The sequence below is a fragment of the Notamacropus eugenii genome, chromosome 3, assembly GCF_028372415.1.
Source record: "Notamacropus eugenii isolate mMacEug1 chromosome 3, mMacEug1.pri_v2, whole genome shotgun sequence".
Taxonomy (NCBI): domain Eukaryota; kingdom Metazoa; phylum Chordata; class Mammalia; order Diprotodontia; family Macropodidae; genus Notamacropus; species Notamacropus eugenii.
The window spans coordinates 427,692,541-427,705,569 of record NC_092874.1 but is presented as its reverse complement, the minus strand read 5'-3'; the positions used below and the strand labels follow the sequence as shown (position 1 = coordinate 427,705,569).

Below are 13,029 nucleotides of genomic sequence, written 5' to 3'. Positions count from 1 at the left end.
GAGACAAGTCACTTGACCACTCTGGGCTTCAATTGTTCCATGTGTAAATTGAGAGATTTGGTCTAGATGATCCCAGAGGTGCTGGTGCCAAGCACCCTGACTCTGGGGTCAGGCTGGGCTAGCTTCCTAGACCCTGATCTGGAGGATGAAAGGGCCCCCAGGGGCCCCCAAGCTTCTGTATACTCACAAATTTCTTCTTGGTTTCTCTTGAAGGAGACAAGAGGGTTGTGAAGCTGTATCTGAAGTCCAAGGAGACGGGAAAGAAGTTTGCATCTGTGGATTTTGTCTTTTACAACTGCAGCGTCCACCAGTCGTAAGTACCCAGTGGCCATGGAGGTAGGAGGTCCTATTGGGGAAGGTGTTCCATAGTGCCCTTTGATGGGGAGGTCCCGAGCTGGATCAGCATGGTGTCCCCAGTGGGGTGGCAGTTCTAGGAGAGGCCATCCACACATATGTGAGCTGTCCAGTACTGGGGTCTGGGGCCTGGGTTAGGGGCCAGTCTGGGACTGGAGTTAGAGACCAGCTTGGTCAAGTTAGCAGCTGTTCTGAAGCCAGTGTTAGCAGTCAGGTTGGGACAGAGGTCAGGGCATAGACTGTGACCAAGCAACATGGCAAAACTACCTGATTCCCATGGGGAGGAAACCTGCCAACCTTGCTCCACTGGCCCTGCCTTTTGATCACTGAGCTTCAGCAGCCAGAGGAGGCATGGTGCCCTTTGTGCGGGGAGAAAGCAGTGCAGAGGAGTGCTGGAACATGGAGGTTGAACTCCTGTTCCCTGAGGGAGGCTGTGCTTTCAGGCAGCCAGCCAAGCACTCTGGAACCTCAGTTTCCTTATCTATAAAGTGAGAACACTAGGAATTGCTCTCTACCCTCAAGGGCTTTGATGAATTAAATGCTTTGCAATCCTTTAAAGAAAACTCCCCAAAGAAACACCCTTGGCCTGGCTCAGGAGACATCCTCCCTCTCCATCCTCTCTGTTTCTTACTTCCTGACTTTGGGCAATCAGGGAACATTGTGAATCATCCTCAGGGAGTCAAGGACCCTTCTCATGAACTTTTCTTCTTCTTGTTCAGTTCTGTCAGAATCTTCGTGATCCCATTTGGGGTTTTCTTGTCCAGGATACTGGAGTGGTTTGCCGTTTCCTTCTTCAGCTCATTTTACAGATGAGGAAACTGAGGCAAACTGGGTGAAGTGACTTGCCCAGGGTCACACAGTCAGGAAGTGTCTGAGGTCAGATTGGAGCTCAAGGAGATAATGTTCCTGACTTCAGGTCAGATGCTCCATTTACCGGGCCCCAGCTGCCCCAGTCCTTCTCTTAGTTGCTGATAATCTTCCTAGCTGAGCAGAGGCCTGATAAGGGGGACCGGGCTGGGCTTAGGTAGCTAGGACGGGGGACACCTTGGTGCCAGGTGCCTTGTGTTATGGCTGGGGATGGGTGGGATGGGGGACTCGAGCTTTCTCCTATCTCTTTTTTGTGAGGAGAAGGGGAAGGAATTTGCCACTCAGTCACTTATTTCTCCAGTTAAACAGAAGTCTGGACCCTGGAGTTCTTGTGCTTGTCCTGATAATTCCAAGGGATTATGGAGTTATGGGATTAGGAAGTCATGACATGCTAGAGTTGAGAGGTAGATGGGCCCCTTGGCCTTCATTTTTACAGAGGAGGGAATTGTAGTTTAGAGAGGTGAAGTGACTTAGTCATAATGCGTATGTAGTGCTCTAGGGTTTGCAAAGTGCTTTATAAATATTTTAGGTATGTGTTGTTATTATCCCCATTTTACAGATGAGGAAACTGAGGCACACAGATTAAGTGACTTGCTCAGAGTTGCACAGCTAGCATATGTCTTAGACCAGATTTGACCAGGTCATCCTGACTCCAGGCTCAGCTCCCCCTGTTGTGCCACCTCCTTTCTGCAGAGTCTGAGTTTTGAAGCCAAGTCTTGCTGATTTTTCTTAGCCCACTTAACCGGTTGCCTCAGGGCCTGGTGTGGATGCTCTCCAGCATCTGAGGTCACCTAAGCCTGGTGTGACCAGTGATGGGGCAGGGAGGAGACCTGAGTCCCCTTGACTGTGGCTCAGTCTTGACTTGAGTGTGGGAGAGATGAAGAGATTCTTTATAATTAATTACAAGGCATTCATTTGAACCTCTGTGTATTTTTGTTGGTATTAGTGTAGTCACCATATATATGTTTCCTGGCCTGGCATACTGGACTCTGTATCATTTCTTACAAGTCATTCTTTGTTTCTCACACAGCCTTTTGTACTAACCTTTCAACACATTGAGCTCATCTAAACAGGTCACAAAATCAACTATCATCGGGCAGTAGCAGCCTGAGGCCCTGGTATTCGTTGCCCGACTCCAGACCAGTGTGGCAGCTGGTTCTGACGTCACCCACCAAGAACCCTGTCCTCCCTTCCCCTGCCTCTGAGGGAGATGACCTGGCACCCCCTTGACGTACTGTGCCCACGAGCCATCACTGACTTCTGTGTTCTGACCATTCTCATCCCAGCAAAGGCAGCAGATACCCCCAAATAAAATAGCATTCATTGGTGACTGGAATGCGTGATTCACACTAGGTGATGGTGGGATTTAAGGGAAGGAGGAGTCAGTTTTGTCAGGCTTCATCGAAGGTGGATTTTGTGGAGGAAGTAAGCTAGGGGCTGTGATATGGGGGATGGTTAGGACTCAGGGAAACAGAGGATGGACAAAGAGAAGGACTAATGGTGGCCCTGCGTGGTGGAGTCATGGGCCCTCAGGATAGATGCCAGTTTTACCTCTATTATTTAGGCAAGTCTTAGCCTCTCAGAACCTCAGTTTCCTTACCTGTGAAAGGAAAGAGTTGGACTAGTTGACCTCTGTAGTTCCTCCAGCTCTGTATCTATGATTCAATGTCCCATTCAGGGAGCAAGGACTGAATCGATGGGGATGGAATGAAGTTTTGGCATGGGCAAAAAGGGAAGCGAGGAGGGAGTGCCAGCTCAGGGCTGGCTTTGAAGGCCCAGCCAAGAAGTCTGGGGAGGAGAGCCAGTTTGGGGAAGATATGATGAATTCCTCCAAGCCTTTCTCTAGCTCTCACATGTCTTGCCTGTACATAAGGAAGAGAATTGTGGTTTTCAACTTGACTTATTCTTTCAACCTGTTCTTTTCTGCCTCTGGTTCTACCACTGCATGCTTTGTCAAAAGAGCAACTTGTCTCTTACTTGTTTGTAATTCAAAAGGCAAAAGGGAGCATTGGGTTTGGGATCTCTCTTTCTGGAGAACTCTGAAATTCAGTGACTCTTAGATTTCCTGTGAGGCGTCAGAAGGAAGAGAGGTCTTTGAGTCAGATCAGTAATGATTGGGTAATCCCCCAGACTTGGCTTGAGGGTCCAGAGGAATGCTTGGTGTCAGGTTGGATTTTCTGGAGAGGGTTTTCCCCTGAGGGATGCTGGCTTACTTCATCTGCTTAGCCTCCTACACCAGGAAGCCACTTCTGCTTTCTGAAACATCTTGCCCCATCTCTGCTTTCCTACAAGGTGTGGGTGGCAGCTGGGTTTGGCTCCTAGCCAATGGAAGTAGGAGGAGATGAGGTTCCCTCCAGGTGGCTCCCCCGAGATCCCCAGAAGTAGCTTCAGAAGAGCTTTGAGACTCCTGAGAGTCCCTCTCCCAGTTTTTCAGACAGCCAAAAGGGACTGGGCCTGATCTTCTACCTCTGTGGTCCTTGCCAGGGATCAATCTTCTCTATATCTCTGAATACTATCTGCCATTCAAGGCTAATCCTAGTTGTCCCCACCTTTCCTTCCTTACCCAGCTTACAGAAGCTCCCGCTCTGAACTTCCGTGACCCTTCTCTCCAGTCTGTGTTTCCATTCTTTTGTCACTTATGACGTAACTGACATTACTGTGAACTTTGTATGAATGGATGTTTTGGCAACATGGCCCTAGTGTTGGAGGCCACTTAATCATGGAGTCAGGAAATCTTGGTTTAGGAGCTGGCCTTGGTACTTCCTTGCTGCATGACTTTTGGAAGAATTACTTCACTCCCCTGTTAGATGAGGTTAAGGATGCTTGCACTACCTTCTTGTGAGGAACATATTGTGAAATAGGACCCAAGGTCACAGGGAGCTCAGAGGCCCCCTGGGTCCGACCCGTCTTTGGTCAGGGAGCCCATTTTACACATATCTGACCAATGGTCATTCAGCCTCACCTTGGAAAGCTTGGAGAGCTTGGCAAAGGCCTTGTTTCTAGAGGTAGCCCATCTTCTTGGGCTGTGGCATGTCCACTCTTCCTCTTCCTCCTCTTCTTTTCCCTTCATTTTCTTTTCTCCATTTCATCTTCTCTTCCCCCTTTTTTCTTTCTCCTTTCTCCTTTCCCCCTTTCCTTTTTCCTTCTTTTAACCTCTTCTCCTACCCTTTCCTTTAATCTCCTTCCTTCCTTCCTTCCTTCCTTCCTTCCTTCCTTCCTTCCTTCCTTCCTCACTCCCTCCCTTCTTCCTCCTTTCTTCCCTCCCTCCCTCCCTCCCTTCTTCCTCCTTTCTTCCCTCCCTCCTTCTCTCCTCCCTCCCTCCCTTCCTTCCTTCCTTCCTTCCTTCCTTCCTTCCTTCCTTCCTTCCTTCCTTCCTTCCTTCCTTCCTCTCTTCCTCCCTTCCTCCCTCCCTCCCTCCTTCCCTCCCTTCTTTCTTCCTTCCTTCCCCTCCCCCTCTGTTCCCCTCCCCTGCCCTTCCTTTTCTTCTTCTCTGTTTCCCTCCTCTCTCCTCTGTGATCATGTTGTCATCTTCATCCTTTCCCTCCACAGGTATCTTTTTTGTTCTCCTTAGCATCTAGCAAACAACTGACTTCTGCCTGAATGACTTGGGACGAGACCTGTCATTCCTCTGGGATCCATTTACTATGTCTGTCAAATGAAAGGCTTAGTCCAGGCAGTCTCAAAGGTCTTTCTGTGGTCCCCTTTCTACTTCTCTCAGTCAGTCGGTACCGAGCACCTGGTGGGTGTAGATAATGAATCCTGAAGGAGGCCGGATGAGGGAGGGATCTTGGTGGGCTGGGTTGGGCTGGAAGCAGGCCCACATGGGGATACCTCGTAACTGCTCCCTCCAGCCCAGTGGGCTGCCCACATACTAAAATGGGTTTTCTTCCCCCTGTTGTCTTTTCAATAAATTTGCTATTGGTATAGTTTTCTCAGTTTGAAATGGAGCATCAGTTCCATCTTTGGAAAGTTTGGGGCAGATGGGGTTGTGGAGTTGCTTGAAAGCTGTATATATTGACATTGGATCCCATACACAAACCGAGTAGTCCCATGGATGGGCAGGGTCTTCTTTATTCTAAACTATACACAACCTCTGATTCTACATTTCCCATGATTGAAACTGAATGGTGTCCTCCCTGGTCTCCTCTACCCTCCACCCCAGGTCAGCAATTCAAAGAGATATCACCCAGACCAAAAGGATGGGGCCAGCCCTTAGAGCCTTAGATTCTCACAGCTGAAAAGGGTGCTAGGCTTCTTCCCAATTCAGGGGACCCTTGCCTTGATGGATGATCATACAGCCTGTGCTTGAACGCCCCAAGTCACAAGCAGTTTCTGCTTCCTGGAACAGGAGTCATTGGCCTGAGAGCCTTGATCACCTATGTTGAACTGGCATCTGACTGCCTGCTTTTAACTCCCTCCACCCTAGGTCTTCGGTTTGGCCTGTACTGCCCTGGGGGCCATTTTTAAACTCTCATCTTCCCTGTCCCTTGTCCCCCATAATGGGTGGTATTCCCCCAGGGCCATATGCAGAAGGATCCAAATCAGGAAGTGACTGTCCTCTGGTTGGGAGGCTGTGTGTGGTGCTTTTACCAGACTCTGTTGTCACAGCTTCTTAAGCTGATGTCACCAATGTCACTATTTTGGTTCTCCTTCCTTCCCTTGGCATAACTTGAGTTTCAGAATTTCCTTACATTACTCATTGTTCATATGTCTGCCCTCTCTCCAAGTGCTCTTCTTGGGGTGGGGCAGATTATTTGATCAGCAAGCATTTATTAAGCACCTGCAATATGCCAGGGTTTTGTAGCTATTGGATAGATTGATTAAAGCCTAGGCAAAGCAGGGAATTCTAACAGTAATCCTTTTGGGTCAGGCATACTCTTTGTACCTGGGCTGGGGCTTCTTGATCCTGGGCTTTTCTTAGCTTGGTCTCCTCTCTCACCGTGTCTCTCTGTCTTGGTAGCATCAGTCTCTCTCTCTCTCTCTCTCTCTCTCTCTCTCTCTCTCTCTCTCTCTCTCTCTCTCCCTCTCTCTTCCTCCCTCCCTCCCTCTCTCTTCCTCTCTTCTTCCCTCTCTCTCTCCTCCTCTCTTTCTTCCTACCATCCTCCCCCCCACCTCTCCCTCTCTGTCTCTACTGTCTCTTCTCTCTGTCTTTCTCTCTCTCCCTCTCTTTCTTCTCTCCCCCTCCTTTTCTTCTCATCTGTATCTCTCTCTTGTCAGTCTCTGACTGTCCCTCTCTGTCGCCATCTCTGTTTCCATCTCTCCCTTCCTCTGTCCCTCCCTCTCCTTCCTTCTTTTCTCTTCCTCCCTCCTTCCTTTGCTCTCCTCTCACCACAAATAAAGCCTTGGCCTTGGGTGTGCATTAGATGGCAGAGAAGGGGATATCGATGAGAGGCCCTCCTCTCAGGACCCATGGGAGAAGGATGACGATGCTGAGATCCCATGCCTTGAGAAGTAGAGGAGCAGTCCACAGGAAGGCCCAGGCCAGGGTTCGAAAAGCCCAGCATCTCTGCTCTTCCCTCACCTTCTCTTGCACCACTGATGATGTCAGGGATGTACTGCAGACAACCAGCCCAGGAAGACAGCATTGGAAAGGAAGTGGTGGCACTTACTGTATGACCTTGAACATGTCTCTTTCCTCTTCTGGGCCTGGCTCTTCTCACCTTACAGAATGAAGGGGTCAGGATAAATCCTTCCAATATGCTCCTTTTTCTCTTACATTAAAAGAGCCATTGTTTTAGGTGCTATCAGGCTAGACAGGTGGGTAGATGGCCTGTCCAGTGGGGACGTGAAAAGGGAAGGAGTCTGCAAACCAAGCCAGGTGGGAAGAGAAGCGTTCCCAGGGCTAAGGGGAGACAGATGTTAGTACAGTATAAGAAAAAACCTGTCCAAAAAGGTGGGTAAGCATGGGATGGGAGGGTAGGGGCACAGTGAACCTGCTGTGTGGGAAATAAGGTAGTGAGGATATGCCCGGCTGGGACTGAAAATCATTGAGGGGGTGATGGTGGAGATAAGGTGGGAGAAATGGAATCGTAGGATTTCAGAATAGATGGGACTTCAGCCTAACTTTGGACAAGATTGGAGAAATCCTTGAACACTAAGCCAAGGAGTTTAGACTTAATCTAATAGATATTGGTAAGGTACTGGAGGGACATGACAAAAGAAGTGTTTTGTGGAGATTTATCAGGTGGGATGGGAACAAGCATTTATGTAGAGCCTGCTGTGTGCCAGGCTCTGCTCTGAGCACTGTTTACAAGTGCTACTTCATTTAGCCCTCACAACAAGCTTGGGAGGTAGGTTGCTACGATCACCCCATTTTACAGCTGAGGAAACTAAGGCAAGCATAAATTGTGACTTACTTAGGGTCACCCACCTAGTCAGTGTCTGGGGCTGAATTTGAATTCAGGTCTTCTCGACTCCAGATCCAGAGCTCCTTGCACTGTACCACCAGCTTCCTCACAAATGGTAGATGTAGAATCAAGAGGGGAAAGGCTGGAAGCTCTTGCAGTGATCCAGCAATGAGGGGTGAGGTCCTGGATTTTTTAGTGGCTATCACCTTGGTTCCTGTCCTTGCCTTTCTGTCCCCATAATCCTATTTTATGGGGGCTGCTGGTGCTTGTTTGTACATGGGGAGGTGTGAATGGTGCTGAGCAGGTGCTTGGGGATCCCTCCATAACACTGCTAGAAACATCAGAGGCTTGTTCTGTCCTCTAGGGAAGGTCAGCGAAGGAGGAAAACACCCAAGAAGCCGTCACATGCAGAGAGAGGCTGCCAGATGAGCGTTCACCCCATCCCTCAGGGTCACATAGGGGAGGGGACCGGTGCAGGAGTGAAAATAGGCTTCCAGCCAAGGGTTACTGCTGCCACTGCCCTTGTGGGAAGGGCAGGGCCCTTCATATCCTTCAAATAGCCTGAGCCGGCGCAAGGCCTGCTTAGGGGAGGCCAGATGAGAGTAGGGAGGGCTTGGGGACCAAGGGACCACACAGCTAGCTGCAGGGAGGGGTGTGGCCTGGCCCTGAGCTAGGGCATGAATGACCACATCCCTGTCTGCCCTCCAAAAGACCCGCACCCACCCTTTGTCCTCAGCTGATTACACGATCCCCACCCAGAAGTACCTAAAAGGACCAAGGATAGATGGAGTTACTGTGTATTGAAAAGGGCATGCACTTCGGTGTCAGAGGCCCTGAGTTAAAATCTTGGCTTTGCTTCATTTTCTTCTTACCTGTGTGCCTTGGGCAGATCCCTGACTCCTTGAGCCTCTTTGTAAAAGGAGGAGGTTGGGTGAGATGTCCTCTGATACACCCTTCTAGATCTAGATCCTGTGACCCTCGTATATCTAGGGCCAGGCAGCAGATAGGGCCAGATTGGCTGGGTGGGGTCTAAGAGAGACAGAGACAGACAGATGCCTTTGGATTCCTATTCGGCTTGTTCTGGAGCAGTTTCTAGAGCTCTGGTTGTAGTCTTGGCAGAAAAGACCCCTTTTCCCTCCTTTCCCTCCAGTGATCAGAACAGATAAGTGTTCCCAAAACATCCCCTTGTCATCATGTGTCCTAAAACCTCACATCTCTTCTGCTGTATCTTCGATGTATCTAGACATATGTATCAAGATGACGTTGCCTCTTGTCTCCTCCAGTAGAATAATGGTTGGCATTTATTTTGCAAAAAGTATTTTATAAATATTGTCTCATTTGGTCTTCACAACAGCCCTAGGAGGTAAGTGCTAATATTATTCCCTTTTTATAGAAGAGGAAACTCAGGCTGAGAGAGGTGGAATTACTTGCCCAGAGCCACACAGCTAATAATTATCTAATGCAGAATTTAACCCACATCTTTTGGACTCCAAGGCCAGTGTTTTATCCATTGTACCACCCAGCTGCCTCCATTAAAATGTATACTTGAGTGCAGTAATAAAATTTTTACCTTGCTACGTATTGCTAATAGTTCATTTTCTTTTTAATGACTTGTTAATTGGCATTGTTTAATCATTGCCTATATTGTGGTAGGTAGAGAAAGAAAGAGGAGTACATAGATGGAGAGATAAAGGGAGACAGGGAGAAATAGAAGAAAAGATAAATAGGAGAGATAGATGGATGTAGAAGGAGAAATAAATAGAGGGAGAGATTGATAGATATGGATGGATGGATATGAATAGGTTGAGACAGAGATTGATGGATAGATAGATTGAGATAACTTGATAGATAGAAATAGAAAGATGAATGGATAGATGGATGGAGAAATAGAACATCTACCTTACAGTAGCCCCTACCTCCCAGGATTATTACAAAGAGAAAAGGAGATAATGTTCATAAACTGCTTTGCAAACATTAAAGTGCTGTGCAAAATGTGAGACTGTTATAGAGCAATTATTAAGTGCTTACTGTGTACCAGGTTCTATGCTAAGCACCGGGATACAAATACAAGTACATGAGGCATTCAGAAGGGAGAAGACAAGACACCAAGGGGACCTGGATGTGGTGGGGGTAGAAGCAGCGTAGTCTGGACATGGTCAGGTCACCTCCCATCAGAGGCTTAGAAGGAAAACGAGGATGTTGGCTGGAGTTTGTGGCCTGCATTGTGTGTGTTTGGAGATGGTTCAGCTTTCTTCACTGTGCATCAGTCACACAAATCTTCCCAGACTTCTCTGAACTCATTGGTGGTCCTCATTTCTTCCTCTGCCCCAATCTTGGGCTCTTTCCATCACGTTAGGATGTGATGCTCACAGACTTGTCCCCAGCTGGCCTGCTGCAAAGGTTCTGGAGAAAGGAAGTTCTTAACAAAGTGGGGAGATATCTATCCTTCATCCAGATTCCTAGAATCTTAATTAATGAGTTCCTCTGCATATTTGTGTTTGCCTTTTCTAATTTTAAGTAAACTAATTTTAAAAACTGTCACACCTAAAGCTCACAGGTAAAAAACAAAACAACAAACTGTTTCCAGAACAGCAACACCCTGACTGGTGAAATCCATTCTTTCAGTCCATTTACAAGATGTAAATTTAATTTACATGATTGCATTGCACAGGGCCGAAAGCCTCCTCCTTCAGTGAGTTTTGTTTAGGCAAGTGGCACGTCTTGGCTCAGGGCAGTGTTATAACCCATCATCGTTAGACCTTGCGCCTCCCCAGGCAGAAGGAGAGAAAAGGGTCTTGTAGGACCCTAGAGCTAGAGGACAAGGGGACCTTAAAGGTCGTTCTGTCCCCATTTAACAGATGAGGGAACTCGGGCTCCTAGAGGTTCAGAGTTTACTCGTGGTCACAGAGGTAATGAGTGACCATGCCTGGGTTTAAGTTTAGGTCCTGTGACTCTGAGTTCATTGATGATGATGAACTATTGGGCCCTGCTTCTCTCCTCTTCCTCAATTTCAGAATCTTTAAGGATAAAGTGAAGCCATTCTCAGGGATGGCATCAGTAGCCCCTTTGATCTGGTGATTAGCAGAGGAATTAGGTCAATGGAGTTCAAAGACAGGGTGCCACAGGCTGTGTGGCCTGGGTCAGATCAATTAGCCTTTCTGAGATGCTCATCTGTAGGACTAGAAGGCTAGACCAGCTTGGACAACCGTGGCCAATTCTGTTCTACAAAGGTGCGCTACAAATAGAATTCTCAGCATGCAGTGGGCTGGCCTTCCATGTTAAATAGTACTCATTGGCTCACATTTACAGGGGCTTCAGAGTTTCCAAAGGGGTAGCTAGGTGGCTCAGCAGATAGAGCACAAGGCCTGGAGTCAGGAAGACCTGAGTTCAAATCCAGCCTCAGACACTTAGTAGCTGTGTGACCCTGAGCAAGTCACTTATCCTCTTTTCCTCACTTTCCCCCTCATCTGTAGAATGAGGATTATAACAGCACCCACATTCCAGGGTTGTTACAAGGATCCTATAAGATAATAATTATAAAGTGCTTTGGCACAATGCCTGGCACATCGTAAGCACTCTATAATGTTAGCTTTTAGTAGTAATTAATTAATGATCCTGTGAAATGGGTGGTGAATGTGTTGTTAGCCTGGAATGATAGGAAGGGGCGGTTTTGTGGCAAGAGTTTAGAGCCAGAAGAAATTAAGCAAAGGCTGGCTGGATCCAGTTGAATTGAGTTGACTTCAGAGACTGTTTAATTAAGCTGGGGTGGAGGGGGGCAGAGGAAGGGGGCAGAGGAGGGAGACCGAGGCCCAGGGAAAGAATGTGATTTAATCCAAGAGCTAGTAAGAGATGGTCTTTGAAAGCAGGACTCTTAACCCCGGATCTACAGGAGGGAAAAAAGGCAGAAAAGACATCAAAGTGGTCTTATGTGGAGTGTGTGGATGGACTTGGGGTGGTCAGCAGCAGGGTGACAGTGAGGGCAGAGAATGTGCTACAGGCTTGGCCGGGGAGTTCACAGGCATGTGGCTGGCAGAAGAAAGGTTGGAAGGCTCTGTTCTGGGCTGTCAGCAGGGGATAGGAGAGGCTTCCCCGCCCTGCCTCATGCAAGGACTGGAATTGCCAATTTGCTCGATTTGCTCCAGGTCCTGGCAGGGGCAGCTTTCTCCCTCCCACTGGTGTTTGTGCACATTGTGGGCGGACTCTACTCCTACCCTTTACTCAACCCAGGCCACCCACTCCTTTCCTCCCTTTCTCTAGAATGGTGCTGGCATGAGGGAATGAAAGACTATTTCTCTCCTGGTTTCCTCTGGGCTCTAAGAATGCTGAGGGCTGAAGAGGAAGGGGAGACCTAGAGGAGGCAAGTCCTGTTTATTCTTCAGGACTCACCTCAAGTCCTACCTTACACTTGAACCTCAGTCTTTCCATCTCTTAAGTGGGGATAGGTGGAAGCTTGGGCAAGATGTGTTCTAACTTAGTGACCTGAAGTCCTCTTCCATGATATCTTTCCTGGCCTCTGGTCTCTAATAGCTTCCTCTCTCTCCTTTGGACTCCTAAAGCACTGGCCAAGGATCGTCTTTATTTACAGAATCAATACTCCTCATCACTCACTTTCCTTGACAGTAACCCCTTAGGGTGTGAATACCATGTTTAACTGATGGAAAAACTGAGAGTCCTAGTCACACAGCTTGTGAGTGTTGAATGTCATAGTTTGGCCCCAGTTCAGCTCTTCACATGCTTCATCATGCCTCCTCTTATTGCCTTAGAACAGGATTTATTTATTTTCTTTTAAATCATATTTTTTCCCCAATTATATATAAAGATAATTTTTAGCATTCATTTTTTTAAATAAAATTTTGAGTTCCAAATTTTCTTCCCCCTACCCTGTCCCCTTCCTTGGATGGTAAGCAGTTTGATATAGGTTATATATGTGCTGTCATGTAAAACATATTTGCATATTAGTCATGTTGTATAAGAAGAAACAGAACAAAAGGAAAAAAGCCTACCAAAAAATCAAGTGAAAACAGCCTGCTTCACTCTGCGTTCAGACGCCGTAGCTCCTTCTCTGGATGTGGATGGCTTTTTCCATCAGGAGTCTTTTGGAGCTGTCTTAGATCCTGGCATTGTGAGAAGGGCTGAGGTCATGGTTGGTCATCGTTAAAATATTGCTTTTCTTATTTCCCCTGGTTCTGCTCACTTCACTCAGCATCAGTTCATGGAAGTCTTTCCAGGTTTTTCTGAAATCATTTCTTGTAGCACAATAGTATTCCATCACGATCATATGCCACAACTTGTTCAGCCATTCCCCAGTTGATGGGCATTCCCTCCATTTCCAGCTCTTGGTCACCACAAAAGGAGCCGCTATAAGTATTTTTGTACATGTAGGATCTTCTTTCTTTTTTATGATCTCTTTGGGATACAGACCTAATAGTGGTGTTGCTGGATCAAAGGGTATGTGTGGTTT

The 13,029-nt window shown here is 47.6% G+C and overlaps 1 protein-coding gene across 1 annotated transcript in view; it reads left to right on the top strand.

The window, feature by feature from the left end:
- PLXNA1 (plexin A1) overlaps nt 1-13,029 on the top strand; it is a 291,520-nt gene that overhangs the window by 165,183 nt on the left and 113,308 nt on the right. The window contains exon 8 of the mRNA XM_072598341.1: nt 214-313. Coding sequence (XP_072454442.1) covers nt 214-313 — 100 coding nt within the window. The remainder of the gene's footprint in view (nt 1-213; nt 314-13,029) is intronic.